Source organism: Triticum aestivum, chromosome 6B (assembly GCF_018294505.1).
Source record: "Triticum aestivum cultivar Chinese Spring chromosome 6B, IWGSC CS RefSeq v2.1, whole genome shotgun sequence".
Classification (NCBI taxonomy): domain Eukaryota; kingdom Viridiplantae; phylum Streptophyta; class Magnoliopsida; order Poales; family Poaceae; genus Triticum; species Triticum aestivum.
The window spans coordinates 514,022,460-514,039,384 of NC_057810.1; the positions used below are offsets into that span (position 1 = coordinate 514,022,460).

Below are 16,925 nucleotides of genomic sequence, written 5' to 3' on the forward strand. Positions count from 1 at the left end.
GACATAGCCATTTCTAGAAACCGTAACACCTCGGTCACACCGATATGGATCTATGTCTCACCGAGATGGCCCTCCAAACCCTATGATTCCCTTTGTAAAATTTTGGTCTCACCGAATGAGGAATCGGTCCCGCCGAGTTTGCTTGACCAACTCTCCGTTTGCACTTTGCTGAAATCAGTCTCACTGAGTTAACGCAATCGGCTTCACTGAGATGAGGTGTTGCCCCAGCCCTAGCACATATGTCCCACCGAGTTGTTTGAGTCAGTCTCACAGAGATCCTAACATTCACATTTTGAACTGAATCGGTCTCACCGAGTTCTTCTATTCGGTCTGACCGAGTTGGGTCAAATGTGAGTAACGGTTGGATTTTGTGTGGAGGCTATATATACCCCTCCACCCCCTTCTCCATTTGTGAGAGAGCCATCAGAACGTGCTTACACTTCCACTACTCATTTTCTAAGAGAGAACCACATACTCATGTGTCGAGATCAAGACATTTCAATCCAACCACAAGAATCTTGATTTCTAGCCTTCCCCAAGTTGCTTTCCACTCAAATCTTCTTTCCACCACATCCAAATCAGTGAGAGAGAGTTTAGTGTTGGGGAGACTATCATTTTAAGCACAAGAGCAAGGACTTTATCATCAACACACCATCTATTACCTTTTGGAGAGTGGTGCCTCCTAGATTGGTTAGGTGTCGCCTGGGAGCCTCCGACGAGATTGTGGAGTTGAACCAAGAAGTTTGTAAGGGCAAGGAGATCACTTACTTCCTGAAGATCTACCCGAGTGAGGCAAGTCCTTCTTGGGCGATGGCCATGGTGGGATAGACAAGGTTTCTTCTTCGTGGACCCTTCATGGGTGGAGCCCTCCGTGGACTCGTGCAACCGTTACCCTTCGTGGATTGAAGTCTCCATCAACGTGGATATACGATAGCACCACCTATCAGAACCACGCCAAAATCTCTGTATCTTCAATTGCGTTTGCACACTCCAATCCCATCCCTTACTTTCTTGCAAATTTGCATGCTTTACTCTCTCCGCTGCTCATACTCTTGCCATGCTTGCTTGAAAAGTATTGTGAATGCTTAAACTTGTGCTAAAACTCCATCTCAACTTGAAGAACTTCAATAAAATTGCCACTTTTACTTGTTGAGGGTCTAATCACCCCTTTTCTCGTTCCTTTCAGACTCCCCTCCGCCGGCGACCTCGATCGTCGGTGGTGAGGGGGGTTGCCAGATCCACGCGTGTGGATCATTTTTACTCTCTTATAGTCTAGGTTTTTAGGTCGTTCATCATCTTGGCTTCGACGACGACAATGACAGTGTTTAATAAAGATTCTTCGGATCCTTCCGTGACAAGGCCATCGGTCCTATGGTTGGGGATGGATTTGGAAACCAGTCTGTTCAAGCAAGGATGACGTGGCGGCGGTGACATCCTCGTGGTGGACCTGTGTCCCCGGCTCCGTCGTTGCGCCGACGTTCGCTCCAGTGTCGGCGTGGAGCTTGGGAGGTAGTCAAGGAGCAGATGCAGATTGTGGTCTGCATCGACGACATCTGGAAGACGGAACGTGTGCTGGGTTCGTGGTTTGTGGATGGCAGGTATGGTTTCCTCCTTCGCCGTCTTAGCCGTGGTGGGATGCCAGATCTGTTGTTCGATGGCGTGTCGGGATGTTGCCCCGATCCGATTCGTTCAACGACAAGGGATTCATTTTTGGTGAGCCACCTTAGAGGTACGCAAAGCTGCATATCAGTGATAGAGCTGCGTCGAGCTCGGGCGAGGAGGTGATCTGTCATTCTTTTCTTTGGTGGATGCTATGGTGGTGCCGGAGGCAGGTGACGGGCGTTGGTGTCAAGGTTGGAGATGTTCTGCTATCTTTTCAGTTTTGTCATGTCGGTCCTTACATGACTTGTTTTTCTTTTGAGAGTACGCCAAAGGCGTACCTTAATTTTATTGAAGGAGAGACCATGCATCATTTACAAGAAGTACAAGGGTGGAAGTTAACTTCCAAAGAGAAACGCACACCCACTAGCTAGCCTATGCCTACACTCTCACAAAACGTGCCATAACCTCCTCCATCCAATCCCGCGAATCTCCATTCTTTAAGCTCCGCAATGATGGCGAGGGCCAGGTCTGACGCAGTCTTTTGCTGATTGATCCGGTGACAAACTTTGGCGTTGCGTTGCTTCCAAAGAGCCTAGGTGGTCGCAATGATCACTGTGTCGAGGTCGCGCTTGAAACCTTTCTTGAAGTTAGTCCTCGTGGTCAACCACCAATCTAGTAAGGTTTCCTCCGGTCTAGGAATATTGCCCCGCAAGCTCAACGGCTCGAAAATATAGTACCATACTTCTCTGGCATATACGCACTGTGTGAGAATGTGTTCCGCATTGTCCTCATCTTGAAGGCACGTGAAACAAGAGGACGGAGCATCCTGAAGGCCATGCCTTGCTCTTCTATCAGACGTCCAAATCCGGTGTTGCACTGCCAACCACACGAAGATTTTATACTTCAAAAGAGCCCAACTTCTCGGCACCTTGGCAGAGCCGAAAATAGGTGGACTTGGCAGTATAAGAACCGGACGGGTCTGCCGACCATGAGAAAGAATCATCTCTGGTGGGGTCACGATCGATCGTGCTGATCGCAAGGTTGAGATGCAAAAGCTGCATGTGGCCACCAAAGTTAACCTCGCCGCTGATGTCAAGCAACCATCGCCCATCCACTAACCCTTCCTCGACCGTGCGGCGGTCGATCGTGCGCATGTCCACTAAAGCATGGATGTAAGGCGCAATATCCTTAACCGCAAAGCCATGAATCCACCTATCTCTCCAAAACAGGACCTTGCTGCCCGTCCCCAACGTGATATGCACCATGCTGTCAAAGACCTCGCGAGCCTCTCTGTCCACAACCATGGGTAAACCTTGCCACAATCTATCAGGGTCCTTCCTTCTTAGCCACTCCCATCGAACTCGCAGGGCCAACCCTTGCAACTAGAGATTGCGAACACCCAAACCACCTAGCCATGTTGGTTTGCAAACTGAGTTCCAAGCAACAAGGCATTGACCGTCGTTCACTTTATCTTTGCCAGCCCAAAAGAAGGAGCGCAACCATTGATCGGTCTCTTCAAACACCCAAACTGGAGCCTCCCTGACCATAAATGGTGAATAGGTTTGGCCGCGATCACGTAATTAACGAGCACCAGACGACCTGGACGATGCAACAGCCCCCTTTGCCAAGCCAGGGTGAATTTCTTAGATTGATCGATCATAGGCTGTCAGTCTGCCCTCGATAGCTGCCTAATGGCTAGTTGAAGCCCGAGGTATTTGCACGGGAAGTTGCCCAGTTGGCAATGCAGAAGGGACTCAACCCGATCTCTGTCGCTGTTATCCCCATGGATCATGATAGCCATCGACTTTTGGTAATTGATCATTAAACCCGAAGCTTCACCGAACACCTCTAACACCGATCTAACAAACGTGACTTGTAGTTTGATCTTTATGATATGAATGAGACACGTATTACCATGCCAAAAAAAACACTTCTGGTTGATTTATTTTTTACACCAATCACTTCTGATTGACTGATTAGCCTACGTGTTGGAAAAGCTTTTACTGCCCCTACGAAAAAACTCTCTCACACCGCATCAGTGGTCACCTTTTTTCTTGAATGGCCATCAGTGGTCACTGTTAATTATTTAGTTTTACCCAAAGAAAAGCTAATCATTCGTTTGTATCATTCGACTTCGACGAAACGTGGTTAACTGGTTATGGACTTGCGTACTCATATGGTACACTCATAGTCGTTGGTCATGTCATAACCTCTACTTTACCTCCGCTATAAACAATGCTCAAGTTGAGTGCTCCGTCCAATTATGCGTCGATGGCAGCTTGGACGAGATCAGCTCCTAAACTAAAACTGGCCTGGCCTATCATCACATGGCCCTAACATGCTGTAGATGACGGACTGCAGAGTTCTGGCTTTCTTATAGCATCATCAACCCAACAAATCACCATCACACCAAATTGTATCTCCCAACACGCCAGATCCCCGGGCGTCACCTTCCCGATCACTTCCTCCACTGCATCTAAAAAGTGTTTAATATTGTGCACCTGATCAATCCACTGCCGTCCATTCCTCATCGGACGGTTCAGCTCACTCTTGGACTGCGAGGAACCATGGCAGCCGAGCGCCAACAGAATCTGATCTCGCTGTCGAGGGTTGCGGGCCCGGCTGCACAGTCACCCGTGGTGCAACCCGCCAAGCAACAAGATCCCCCCTATCGTTTCATGCCTCCAACGAAGCTCCAACAAGTCAAGAGCTCTCTCTGCCCTCATCTCCTTCCCCTTCCCCTGCCCCTCCGACGACCATGGCCGTGTCCATGGCGATGTCCAGAGCTCTCGCCGTGCGCCAGCCCAACCATTTTCGCCACCGCCTCGTGTCGACGAGCTCCCAGCAGGCGTCACCGCCGCGGCCGCCTCTTCTATCCCCTCGCGGACCAAGCCTCACGCTCGCCGCGCGCCCGCGGATGCTGCCGGCGAGACCCAGGCTCTCGGGAAGCGAATCGGACCTGTCGCCGACGCCGCTCTCGGAGCGCACCATGACGGCCTGGGACCTGGCCAGCCTCTGGATCGGCCTCGTGGTCGGCGTGCCGTCCTACTACCTCGCCGGCAGCCTCGTCGACCTGGGCATGTCCGCTCTCCAGGGCGTCGCCACGGTCGCCTTCGCCAACCTAGTCGTCCTCGTCTGCCTCGTGCTCACGGCCGCGCCGGCGGTCACGCACGGGCTGCCGTTCCCGGTGCTCGCGCGCGCCACGTTCGGCGTCCGCGGGGCGCACGTACCGGCAGTCATCCGCGCCCTCGTCGGCTGCGGCTGGTTCGGCATCGAGTCCTGGATCGGGGGACGCGCCGTGTTCCTTCTCCTGCCGTCAGCCCTCAAGACGTACCAGCCGCTGCTCACGCCGGTGCCCGGCCTCGGCGCGGCGCCGCTCGAGTTCGCGTGCTTCCTGGCCTTCTGGGCCGCGCAGCTCGGCGTCATCATGAACGGCATGGAGGGCATCCGGAAGCTGGAGAGGTACTCGGCGCCGGTGCTCATCGTGCTCACCTCCGCGCTGCTCACCTGGGCATACGTGTCCGCGGGCGGCTTCGGCCGCATCCTCTCGCTGCCGCCGCGGCTGACGGGCGCCGAGTTCTGGAAGGTGTTCTTCCCGGCGCTCACGGCGAACATTGGCTTCTGGGCGACCGTGGCCATCAACATACCGGACTTCGCGCGGTACGCGCGCAGCCAAGCGGACCAGGTGCTCGGCCAGGCCGGGCTGCCGGTGTTCATGGGCATGTTCACCTTCGCGGGGCTCGCCGTGACCTCCTCCACCGAGGCCATATTCGGCCACATCATCTCCGACCCAATCGAGCTCCTGGGGCGCATCGGCGGGCCGGCGACGACGGTCCTCGCCATCTTCGGCATCAGCCTGGCGACCATCACGACCAACATCGCTGCCAACGTGGTGGCGCCGGCGAACGCGTTCGTCAGTATGAGCCCACGGAGGTTCACGTTCTCGCAGGGGGCGCTCATCACCGCGTTGCTGGGCATCGCCTGCCAGCCATGGCGGCTGCTCAGCTCCAGCGAGAGCTTCGTCTACACCTGGCTGCTCGGCTACTCGGCGCTCATGGGACCCATAGGAGGGGTCATCCTCGCCGACCACTACATTGTGAGGCGCACCGCCTTGGACGTCGACGCGCTCTACTCGGAGGAGAGGGAGAGCCCCTACTATTTCCAGGGCGGTTTCAACGTTGCCGCCATGGTGGCGATGGCGGCCGGAGTTGCGCCGATCGTGCCGGGGTTTCTTCACAAGGTTGGCGTTCTGCCGAGTGTCTCCGGTGCACTCGTCGCGGCCTATAACAATGCCTGGTTTGTGAGCTTTTTCGTCGCCGGCACCGTCTACTGCCTGCTCTGTCGCCGGAGAGGCGGTGAAGTGAAATACCAAAGCAGTTGATACTGAAGTGGGCTTGCAGAAAACCTTTGGAATTTGGAAATAAATACTTTTGAAAGTGGGTTTCTGAATGGCACGCTGAAGAAAAGAAGGCGTGTATAACACATTTACAGTTCTTGCCCATAATGAAATCGAGTAGAGCTCCCATGCAACTTACAAAGTATTCCCTCCGTTCACAAATATAAGATGTTCTAACTTTTTTCCGAATCGGATGTATGTAGTTCGTATTGAAGTATCCAAAACATCCTATATTTGTGAACAGAGGGAGTAGTATATTATAAGAAACTTAAAACAGAATTATCATTCTTATCTGTGCTGCAATGTATCTCTGAGAATCAGGCCTCGATTTAGTTCAAGAGAAGTTGTGTTTCCACTCCTTTGTATGCAATGGAAGCGAAGCACTTCCTAATGAAATTTCTAGCTACCACAAAGGCAACATATGCAGTTCGTAACAAAGACAAGCTCGAAGCCGCGAAATGACAAGATGCTCTAGCCAAGAAGAAGAAAAAGAAAATCAGTCTCAAATGTGTCACTAAGATGTCTGGGTTACCATGCCTCATTGTTGGTTTACATAACCATAAGGGTCACAAAATATACAAATACCAATGCTGGTATTCATAACTTAAAGATTAGTTGACATTTGTGCTAGCTGTCGGATCAAATGATACATGAATCATATCATTCATGTTAGCAAAATCGCCAACAGCTTGCACTCTAGTTGGACAGCTATGATATGAAAAACCAACCTACTCTTCCAAGGCATGGGGTATGTATGTGTCATATCAACGGGTCCTGGTTTTCACCATCTTCCCTCTAGATGCCTTTTTCTCCATTTTCTCCCTCTTCTTTCGAGACTTCTCATCTTCGACTTCACCCTGAAAACAGGAGGTACAATACTTATGTGTCATTTCAATAACCCTGAATGGTAACAATTGCTAACATTGGTACGTGGTCTATTTTACCTCTGAACCACCACCGAAGAATGTTCCTTTCAACAGAAAAAAGATCTTGTATCCACCGAAAGCTGGTATCTGCATATAGGAATGTATAGATAATAAGCAATATAATCAGAAGTTGACAATATTGGGGAACCCTCTTGGTAGTGTCTACAACTCTTGAGAACAGAGTAGATACTATATTCTAAATGGGTTTTCCACTCAAAAAAGTTTTCCCCTGTTGCTATACAAAGCACTTGCAAGTTTGGTGCAAAAATATGACCCATATGTATTCCACTCAAAACAGAGTGGTAAAATTTGGATAACACATTACTGCATTGACTATTCAAACTGCACTGCTGTTTTCTTTATACAGGATGCATATTTTTTGCACAAAACAATTCAAGTATATATAAATTATAGCATGAAGTGTGCCCATGATTTTAAAAAATTGAAATGTTGTGGATTGGGAAAATTGCGTGAAAGCACAAATAATAGAAGTAACTAGTCAGATGTCTATTTAGTGAAGAAACACTAAAGCCTGCTTTACCCCGAGATGTAAGTTGTCTGCAAGTGTCGAGATATATATAGAACAAAACTTGCAACATGTACCGATAGGTGAAGGTAATTTACATTGATCATTGTGACAGCCCCGTTATTTGGGCCGGCCACATACTACGTAACTAACCACTTGCATTTTTCAGAAATCATGCGACATGGTTAGTTCCCTTGGAACCCTTGGCAATATATATTGATGGTGCTCTATCTTCACTAAGCAATGGAGACTATTATCGCATATGTGCTCATGCATACAGCCAACAATGGGCTGCAGTTGGACCAAATTCTAACTGGACTGGGTTGTGACAATCTTTCAGTTCAGCTGCCATATATTGCAACACTAGTTGCAAACTTGACAAAACAATCCTAAGAATGAACCAGTAGTGGAAGCTAAAGTCATACGCAACAATAATAGTACATAGCTGTCGTCTGTCTAACGAAAAGGATCAAGAATGATAAATTATTTCCATCCAAGGTCCATCTTGTAAGATACTGCTCCCTACGACTCCAAAAGGAGGGTGTGCATACTTTTCGAGATTTAACTTTGACCATCAATTAGACAAATAATATACAAGTCATGTAACTTAAAATTATGCCATTGGAAAAATTCTTTCAAATACGAATTTAATGGTATAATGACATGTAACCCACATTTTATTGGTTAAATTCACACCAAACTTGAATCTTGAAAAGCGTGTGCACCTTATTTTTGGAGTCGGGATTACACAATAAGCAGGCTTTTGTACCATATATTTAATATGCTCTTTATTAAGAAAAAGGAACCTTAGGGTGATTTTAGCAGGACAGCAATGAATTGCTATGGTAAACAAGAATACAGTATGAAGTCCCAGGTCGTGCATATCTTACCACCAGATATGTCCACCAAAATTTTCCAGAAATAATGGACGTAAGCTGCACAAATGCTGTGATGTATATCACATCCTCTATATATCTGCAGGAAAAGATACAGAAAACAGTTTGTAACTGGGTTATAGGAAATAAAAGAAGCACCGCATATACAAGTTCACATAATCCTCCAGTGAAAAAATAGCAATTTCTCAACTTCTCATTTTTTCCAACTATGTTAGCTTGAAAAACGATCTTATATTGTGGGACGGAGGGAGTAGTTATCAATGTACATTTAAAGTTGGTACTGTACATTATTTGTAAGGAAGCTGACAGCCATAGACTATCCCCGCAAAAAAAAAAGACAGCCATAGACTATGTAATCCTCTAATCAGTGATTTGTCATCAAGTTCAATGATCAAAAGCTAAGTATTACACCATCATGCAGTTCCTTACTCAGAAAGCCCACCAGTGGCCAAGTCATAACCCGAACTCAGAAGTTCACGATTGTCCGCGTCAGAATATTCGGGCTTTGTCATACTAGAGAGTTGCTTGTATGAAAGAAAGTATGCAGCAGATGTCACCACGAGGCCAATCCAATGCTTCCAGGTGAAAGAAGAGTACATTACAGCCATCCTCACTACTATGTAAATAACCTGCAAAGAAGCAAAAGTTACACATGAACAGATGAACTAGTCCTCGAACTCAAAATGGCTAAATCTGTCAGATAGTTAGTAAAATTATATAACTAGATTAGATGATGGTATACATCCAGAAATACACCTTGTAGCTCTTACATGTGGTTCAACAAATGTAATTCACAGAAGGACGCTACAAAGTCTCGGCAGGCCATTAAACAAAACTAAACAAGGCAGCGCAGGAGATTCCTTGAATAAAATTAAGCCATCTCTCAGCAGAGCGCTCCTCCCTCCTACTGGATTTTTACTTCCCAACACCACATACTGGCATGCAAGGTTCAATTCTACGCCTTCGAAAAAGAGACGGAATGGACACGGACTACTACTCCAGTGTGCAGACTACAGAGTACAGACGATTGCTCCAGGCCAGATGAGCTAATCTGGTCCTAAGTAGGCTTCACCGGAATCACTACGGCAAGCTCAAAATCAGTCGAACTCCGTCAAATACAAAGTATCGAGCAGCAACGATCTACGAAAGTCCCAAGTAATTCACGGATCTGAGGGGGGCGGAAGGGAGAATCGAAGGGGGCCGCTCACGTTGGACACGAGGATTATGCGCCAGAGGAGATCCATGCGCTTCCTGTTCCTCTCCACAATCTTCTTGGATCCCTGGTTCGCCATGGCCGAGCTGCACGAGATCCTTTCCTTCTCTCCCTCGTCGTCGTTGGGTTTCTCTCTTCCGGTGTGTAATTTCTCTGTCGAGTCAATCTTCGATATTAACAACAATAATATTAGGGAACTGGGCTGACTCTAACCGGGCTTGGATCCACCTGGGCTTTTCGGCCCAGTACCATATACAGTAGAGTATAGTTTTTCCCCAAGATGTGGCCAATCGGATCAAAATCAATGGAAACGACCCTCAAAAAAAAAATCAACGGAAACGCTAACGCGGACACGTATGGGCGTTCCCCAACTCGCCTACACTCCTGAATCGTCGTTCACTGTCTTTTGCATGAATCTTGATATGAAAAGATGGATTTGGTGTGCCACGTAGGACGGGGTTGGTGTGTGGGCGTTGGAGAGTTTGCCCACACGCCCGCACCACACTGTTTGCCAGCTGCGCTGTGTGGGCGAACTAGTTTCTGCCCACACAGGCACCACCTGCTTTTCGCCAACACGACACTCCTATGTTGTGGATGGCAACTGCAGTTACGCGAACGTGACAACTAGGTAAACACACATGGCAACTGTGATTCTTTGCTAGACGGCAACTGCAGTTGCGCGTACGTGGCAACCAGATAAACACACATGGCAACTGTGATTAACAATACATGTCAGCTATGGTTGGACCACACGTGGCAACTAGGTAAACACACATGGCAACTATTGTTTGACCATATATGGCAAGTAGTTAATCACACACGGCAATTACGGTTTGATTACACGTGACAACTACCATAAATTAGACATGGCAACTATAGTTAACCAAAACAAATAAAGTTGTTATGCCTTTACAACTACACTTGTCATCCCGGATAACTGCATCTGCCAATCAGGATGGCAACTAAATCGTCATCCCGCGGGGTACCTAACGTAGCTGCGCCAAGACGTGCAGGCATTTTTGCTTCGTGCCACACGCGCAGGGTGAAGATGACTAGTACTTGTTGGGCGTGTGGCACGAAGTAGCCGCGCCCACACATGTGGGCAATTCTAATGTCCGTCCACACACAGTCCGTGTGGGCTGCCTCTTGCTCACATCATACACGGTATGTGGGCGCATGTCGAATATACCACAAGTGTGGTGGATATCGGCGTCCAAAATCAAATGTTGGAGCTGTCCATAGGCTACTACTATCTGACTTGGTTTCATCCGATTGTAATCCTGCCTACACTTTGGATGTTCCCAAAACCGGTTATTCAACCCCCTCAGGTATGTAAAACCGAATAAATATTTCCCAGAGAGGTTTTGGACATAATTTGAGGTGGTTTTGTCTTTAACCGTACTGAGTACTGACTGATCATGCTGATGTGGCATTGCATGCTGAGTTGGTAAAAAAATCCCAAGTGGCCTACGCCCCCATCGCTCTCGTGGCAAGACACCACCGACCTCCTCCCTGCACCACCCTACCTCCGCCTGAGCTTTGTCCCTTGATGAAGTCACCTATTATAGATAGGGTCAAGGACCCATCATTTGAGGCCCACATGGGGCCCATCACCACCTTGGGTAGGTCCCTGGACTATGTCGGCATTCGTATGCAACTATGCATACATCAAGAAGTCCATTCGGACGGCTCGCCGGCACTAGGACGACCACCCGCCACTCGGCTGACGAACCACCACTCGGACCAAGGAGGCAAGCGGGTGACGTGGGAGCTGCAACGGTCGAGGAATCCTAAGTCATCTATTAAACAGAGTCGTGGCTACCGTTACCTGTAACTGCCGTAGTAGAGGTTCATTACACCTGTAACTGACACATTCAGTGTCATTTAATGCCTAAGCGACATGGAGGATGTGGGGCTGTGGCGCACTCTATATAAGCCGCATCCCCTCCATAACCGAGCACGAGCAACCTTGGTAACCATACCTATCAAATCAAAGCAAGCCTTAGGGCACGAGACATAGGGCTTTTACCTCCACTGAGAGGGGACTAAACTCGTCAAACACCGAGTGTTACACCTGCACCGTAGCTAGGTTCGGCCCCTTATTCGTACCCCCAGTACTCATTGTCAGGATTGTAACCCCGACAGTTGGCGCCCATGGTGGGGCTAGGCATCTAGCAAAGTCTCACGGTGTAGGTGGAATTCTTCATCATCATGTCAGTCGGCGGCTAAATCCGTTTCAGGGCACTCTCCTTCATCGCCGACGACCCAGCGTGGCTTTGCGAGGCCCCTCTGGATGTGGAGCCACTGCCCGTTCGCGGCGCGGCGCATTTCTACGCATCATCCTACAGATTCCTTCTCCGGCAGCCCTCAGCTCCATACCGAGTGGCCGCCCACCCTACCATCGCACGCTGCCGCAAGCGTTCCGGGCGCTCGCGGCTGTAGTGCTGGATCAAGCACGCCGTGGCTACCCAGGCCGCGAGCCCTCCCTCGACCTCTCCAACGGGTCACTCCGCGATTCCCCTGAGGAGTCCGAGTGCGAAAGTATCGAGTCGACCGCCGAAATTCTCATGGCGAACAACTCCGAGCAACGCGCACTCCCAGGGCACACGGATGGCCGGGACGGCCGTGTGGGTGCGTCACATGACAACACTAACGGCGGTGCCCCGGGCCACGAGCTGTACGTACCCCAAGCTCTCACCCGGGAGAAGCGAGACGAGCTTTGTCGCAGGAACAAACAACTCCTGAACACCCACATCACCGGGACGACCCCCGAGGCATTGGCTATGGAGTCGACTCGCCTGGCCACCTTGGCCTAGCGCTATCGCCTCGAATGACTTCGGCGGGAGCTGGACGAACGTGAGCGCCGTCAATCCGGTTCCAGTCGGCACAAGCGTCGGCTCTTCTCGAGTAACTAGCCTCGTAAGTATCAAGTCCTCAGTACACCGTTACAAAATCTGGCAGCCGTTACTTGGATCGCGGGTTCCATCCAGCCCCCCGGTTCCGTGGCCGGGGAAGGGATTCAGCAGATCCAGGTGCTCCTGAAGACGACACTATCACAGAATGCAGCGGTGTCCCAATCTAGAGATCGTATCCATAGCGCATCAATGTGTGCGGAGACCATTCAGTCGGCTCACAGCCCACTCGACTCCGGTAGGCGTCGGGCCACATCCTCCTCAAGAGATCACTACGAAGATCGGAGGCGCGATCGAGTTGCATCGCCCCGTCATCACGACGACTACGATCATGCACTGATGCCTCCACCGCGAGATGGCACGTACGGGCGCCAGCTCTACAACGACAGACGGACACACGGCGGCAATCATAGGCTAAGTCACACGAGAGACACCCGAGACCCGCAGTTCAATGCGAGACCCGTTCTCGCTCAGAATCTGGTCGACGGGGGTAGGGCCTTGCAAGAAGGCCAAGATCCTGATGTTCCAAGTGGTTCGTACCATCGGTTCCCGAGTGCTTCAGCCGTTATATACTGGCAACAGAGATTCCCAGCAACTTCAAGTTGGCCACGGGGATCAGCAAGTTCACCGGCGAGTCCAAGCCAGAGATCTGGCTGGAAGATTACCGGGTGGCAGTTCAGATTGGCGGCGGTAATGACAACGTGGCCATGAAGCACCTGCCGCTGATGCTCGAGGGCTCCGCTCGGGCTTGGCTGACACAACTCCACCAGGTAGCATATTCTGTTGGGATGATTTGGCGAGAGTGTTCGTCAAAACTTTTGAAGGCACTTACAAGGGACCAGGTGGTCTGACCAAGTTGCAGCACTGCGTACAGAGGCATAAGAGACTCTCCGTGAGTTCATTCAGTGGTGGACCATCATTGCACAATACAATGGAGAACGTCACCGAGAACCAGGCGATCCGTGCCTTCAAGTCTGGAGTCAGATACCATGAGCTGAACATGAAGTTCGGCCGAACTAAGACCCCGACTCTCAGTCGAGCTATGGAGATAGCCAATCGGTATGCCAACAGTGAAGAGGAAGACCGACTGAGAAGCGGCAAAAGCCGAGCTGGCGACGCCCGTTAGTCGGACAATAAGGGCAAGAAGCACAAGTGGATGGATGAAGCTGGAGGGAGTGCTGAGGCTGCGGCTCTGCCGGCTAAGGCAAAGTCAAAGGCTCACGGAAGCAGAAAAAGGACTGGAAGGGGAAAAAGCAAGCCGCTCCGAAGAGTGACATCCTCGGTCAACCCTGCCAGATTCATACGAAGAAAGACGAGGAGGGAAATTTAATTTTGCCAAGCATACCACTCAGGAATGCTAACTTCTAAAGCAAGAGTGAGGGAGTCCTGGATTAAGGGGTCCTCGGCTATCCGGACTATGTGACATGGGCTGGACTGATGGGCTATGAAGATACAAGACAAAAGACTTTGTCCCGTGTCCGGAAGGGACTCTCCTTGGCGTGGAAGGCAAGCTGGCGTTCGGATATGCAGATTCCTTTCTATGTAACCGACTTTGTACAACCCTAGCCCCCTCCGGTGTCTATGTAAACCGGAGGGTTTAGTCTGTAGGGGAGAATCATAATCATACATGCTACACTTCTAGGGTTTTAGCCATTACAATCTCGTGGTAGATCAACTCTTGTAATACTCATATTCATCAAGATCAATCAAGCATGAAGTAGGGTATTACCTCCATAGAAAGGGCCCAAACCTGGGTAAACATCGTGTCCCCCGCCTCCTGTTACCATCAGCCTTAGATGCACGGTTCGGGACCCCCTACCCGAGATCCGCCGGTTTTGACACCGACATTGGTGCTTTCATTGAGAGTTCCGCTGCGTCGTCACCAAAAGATTTGATGGCTCCATCAATCATCTACAACAATATAGTCCAGGGGGAGATTTTCCTCCCCAGACAGATCTTCGTATTCGGCGGCTTCGCACTGCGGGCCAACTCGCTTGGCCATCTAGAGCAGATCGACAGCTACGTCCTTGGCCATCAGGTCAGATTTGGAAGCTTGAATTACGTGGCCGATATCCGCGGAGACTTGATCTTTGAAGGATTTGAGCCTATGACGGCCGCTCCCTGCCACCACGATGAACATGACCTAAATCTGTCATCGGACTGTGCCCAGGAGATAGCGCTTGTAACTGCTCTAGCCCTAGATCCAGAGCAGACTGCATCATCCGAGGACGAGAAGCTCAACCCCACCATGGAAGCCGCAGACTCGGCGGCGTTAGAGACACACATAGATCCAACCTCGAGCGGGGCCCGTGTCACCGGAACCTCGGATTCGTCTCCGGCCATAGGTTTTGAACCGCATGCATCTGCGCCTGTCAAATCTGATCAGGCGCCGATCGTTGAGTTCAGCTCCGCGGATATCTTCTGGCACTCACCTTTAAGATATGTGCTAAACTCATTAAAAACCCTCTCCTTGACAGGGACTCTCAGCCGAACTATATCCGGCTTGAGTTGGAAGTTGATGACAGATAATTTTGCTTCCCACCCACCACCCACTTCATAGCCACTGTCGAAGACTTAACCGACACGCTCGATTACGGCTCCGAAGACATCGACGGTATGGACAACGATGCCGGAGAGGAGCAGGCACAAAAACCACCGCTCGTAGGGTGGTGGACAGCTACATCCTCATACGATATATATATATGGTGGACACACTTAAAGAGAAGGAGGACGGCGGCGATAATGATAAGACTGTCAATGAACCTCCCAAGCGTCGGCGTCAGAAGCGCCGATCTCGATCCGGCAAAGGGAAAGATAACAACATTGTCACTAACGATGGTGATAATCCGGACCAAACTGAGGACCCCGCAGATCCAGCGATGGAGCAGGACGAGCGAGAGGACGGCGAACACAGTCCGGGGCTATTGTATGACCACAGCGATACCGAAGATAGCAATTATCAACTTGTCTCCAAAGAGGAGGTCAGCCTGGGCGACGGCGAATTCGTCGTCCCAAAAGAACCCTTAGAACAAGAACGCCTCCATCGAAGGCTTATCGCCACCGCAAGGAGCGTGAAGAAGCAGAAGCAGCGGCTCAAAGCCTCACAGGATACGCTCAATGACAGATGGAACGAAGTGCTAGATGCTGAGGAAAAAATATGGCTGTAATCGGCAAACAAAGGGCTATCCTAAGCGTAAACTGCTGCCTGAATTTGACAACGAGGCTATTGCACCTATACGCCGAAGAACAATACTGCCGACAAGCCGGACCGACCACCTCGTGGACGAGACAGAGTGACTAGCAATGCCGTATACAAGCCTGCACCCCCTGCCCATAAAGGAAGGAAGGCCGTGGCTCAGGACTAGAAACACGATCTACGTGAGGACCTGGACAAAAAGGCTGGCAAGGCCAGATCCATCTACGGATCAAGGGACCGTGCCCCCACACGGGACTGTGGTTATCAAGCCAAATATGCCAGTCATATACTAGTTCGGAGCCGATACCAAACATTACAACCATTGAACCCACACCACGACACAGCCAAATATAGGGGTGCCGCACACCCCCTATGCTTCACCATTGAGGTGCTGGATCATGAATTTCCAGAAGGGTTTAAACCCATAAACATCGAGGCATATGATGGAACGACGGATCCTGCGGTCTCGATAGCAGACTTTATTCTTCACATCCACATGGCTCGCGGAGATGATCTCCACGCCATCAAATACTTACCCCTCAAGCTGAAAGGACCAGCTCGGCACTGGCTGAAAAGCCTGCCAGAAAATTCCATTGGAAGTTGGGAAGAACTTGAGGATGCTTTTCGGGCCAATTTTCAAGGGACCTATGCCCGGCCCCTGGATGCTGACGATCTAAGTCACATAATCCAACAACCCGGGGAATCAACCCGTAAGCTTTGGAATCGGTTTCTCACTAAGAAGAACCAAATTGTTGATTGCCCGGACGCCGAAGCCTTAGCAGCCTTCAAGCACATTGTCCGGGATGAATGGCTAGCTAGACACCTCGGCCAGGAAAAACCAAGGATGATGGCAGACCTAACTACACTCATGACCCGTTTTTGCGCGGGCGTGGATAGCTAGTTAGCCCGTAGCAGCACCAGCAACCTGGCACATCCGAAGTCAGCGATGACAATGGAAAGCCACGACGTAACAAAAACAAACGTCGAAATAATACCGGAAGCCCAGATGATACAGCGATAAACGTCGGATTCAGTGGCCCCAGACCCGGTCAACGGAAGAAGCCATTTAAAGGCAACAAAGATGGTCCATCTATCCTGGACAAAATATTAGACAGGTCCTGCCAGATCCATGGCACCCCCGCTAAACCTGCAAACCATACCAACCGCAGTTGTTGGGTCTTCAAGCAGGCCGGCAAGCTCACCGCCGAACACAGGGGGAAGGGACCTCAGAGCGAAGACGAGGATGAATCTCGCCAGC

General features: G+C 50.3%; 2 protein-coding genes across 2 annotated transcripts; one reads left to right on the plus strand and one right to left on the minus strand.

Moving 5' to 3' along the window:
• The first annotated feature begins 4,296 nt into the window (after positions 1–4,296).
• Positions 4,297–6,291, plus strand: LOC123137724 (purine-uracil permease NCS1). The gene has a single exon (XM_044557566.1). The coding sequence runs from the start codon at positions 4,361–4,363 to the stop codon at positions 5,981–5,983; it is 1,623 nt and encodes a 540-aa protein (XP_044413501.1). The 5' UTR covers positions 4,297–4,360; the 3' UTR covers positions 5,984–6,291.
• A 203-nt stretch (positions 6,292–6,494) lies between these two features.
• Positions 6,495–9,738, minus strand: LOC123137725 (transmembrane protein 208). The gene is made up of 5 exons (XM_044557568.1): positions 9,555–9,738; positions 8,776–8,975; positions 8,341–8,425; positions 6,943–7,011; positions 6,495–6,855 (listed from the first exon to the last, which is right to left on the minus strand). The coding sequence occupies exons 1-5, from the start codon at positions 9,636–9,638 to the stop codon at positions 6,763–6,765; spliced, it is 531 nt and encodes a 176-aa protein (XP_044413503.1). The 5' UTR covers positions 9,639–9,738; the 3' UTR covers positions 6,495–6,762.
• Between the last annotated feature and the right edge of the window lie 7,187 nt (positions 9,739–16,925).

Excerpts from the sequence above, each read along its gene's own strand:
- LOC123137725 (XM_044557568.1), bottom strand. The coding sequence starts at position 9,638 with ATGGCGAACCAGGGATCCAAGAAGATTGTGGAGAGGAACAGGAAGCGC. Across the intron at positions 8,426-8,775 it reads GCCACTGGTGGGCTTTCTGA|ATATATAGAGGATGTGATAT; the intron begins GTAAGGAACTGC and ends CTTTTCCTGCAG. Across the intron at positions 6,856-6,942 it reads TCTTCGGTGGTGGTTCAGAG|GGTGAAGTCGAAGATGAGAA; the intron begins GTAAAATAGACC and ends TCCTGTTTTCAG.
- LOC123137724 (XM_044557566.1), top strand. The coding sequence starts at position 4,361 with ATGGCCGTGTCCATGGCGATGTCCAGAGCTCTCGCCGTGCGCCAGCCC.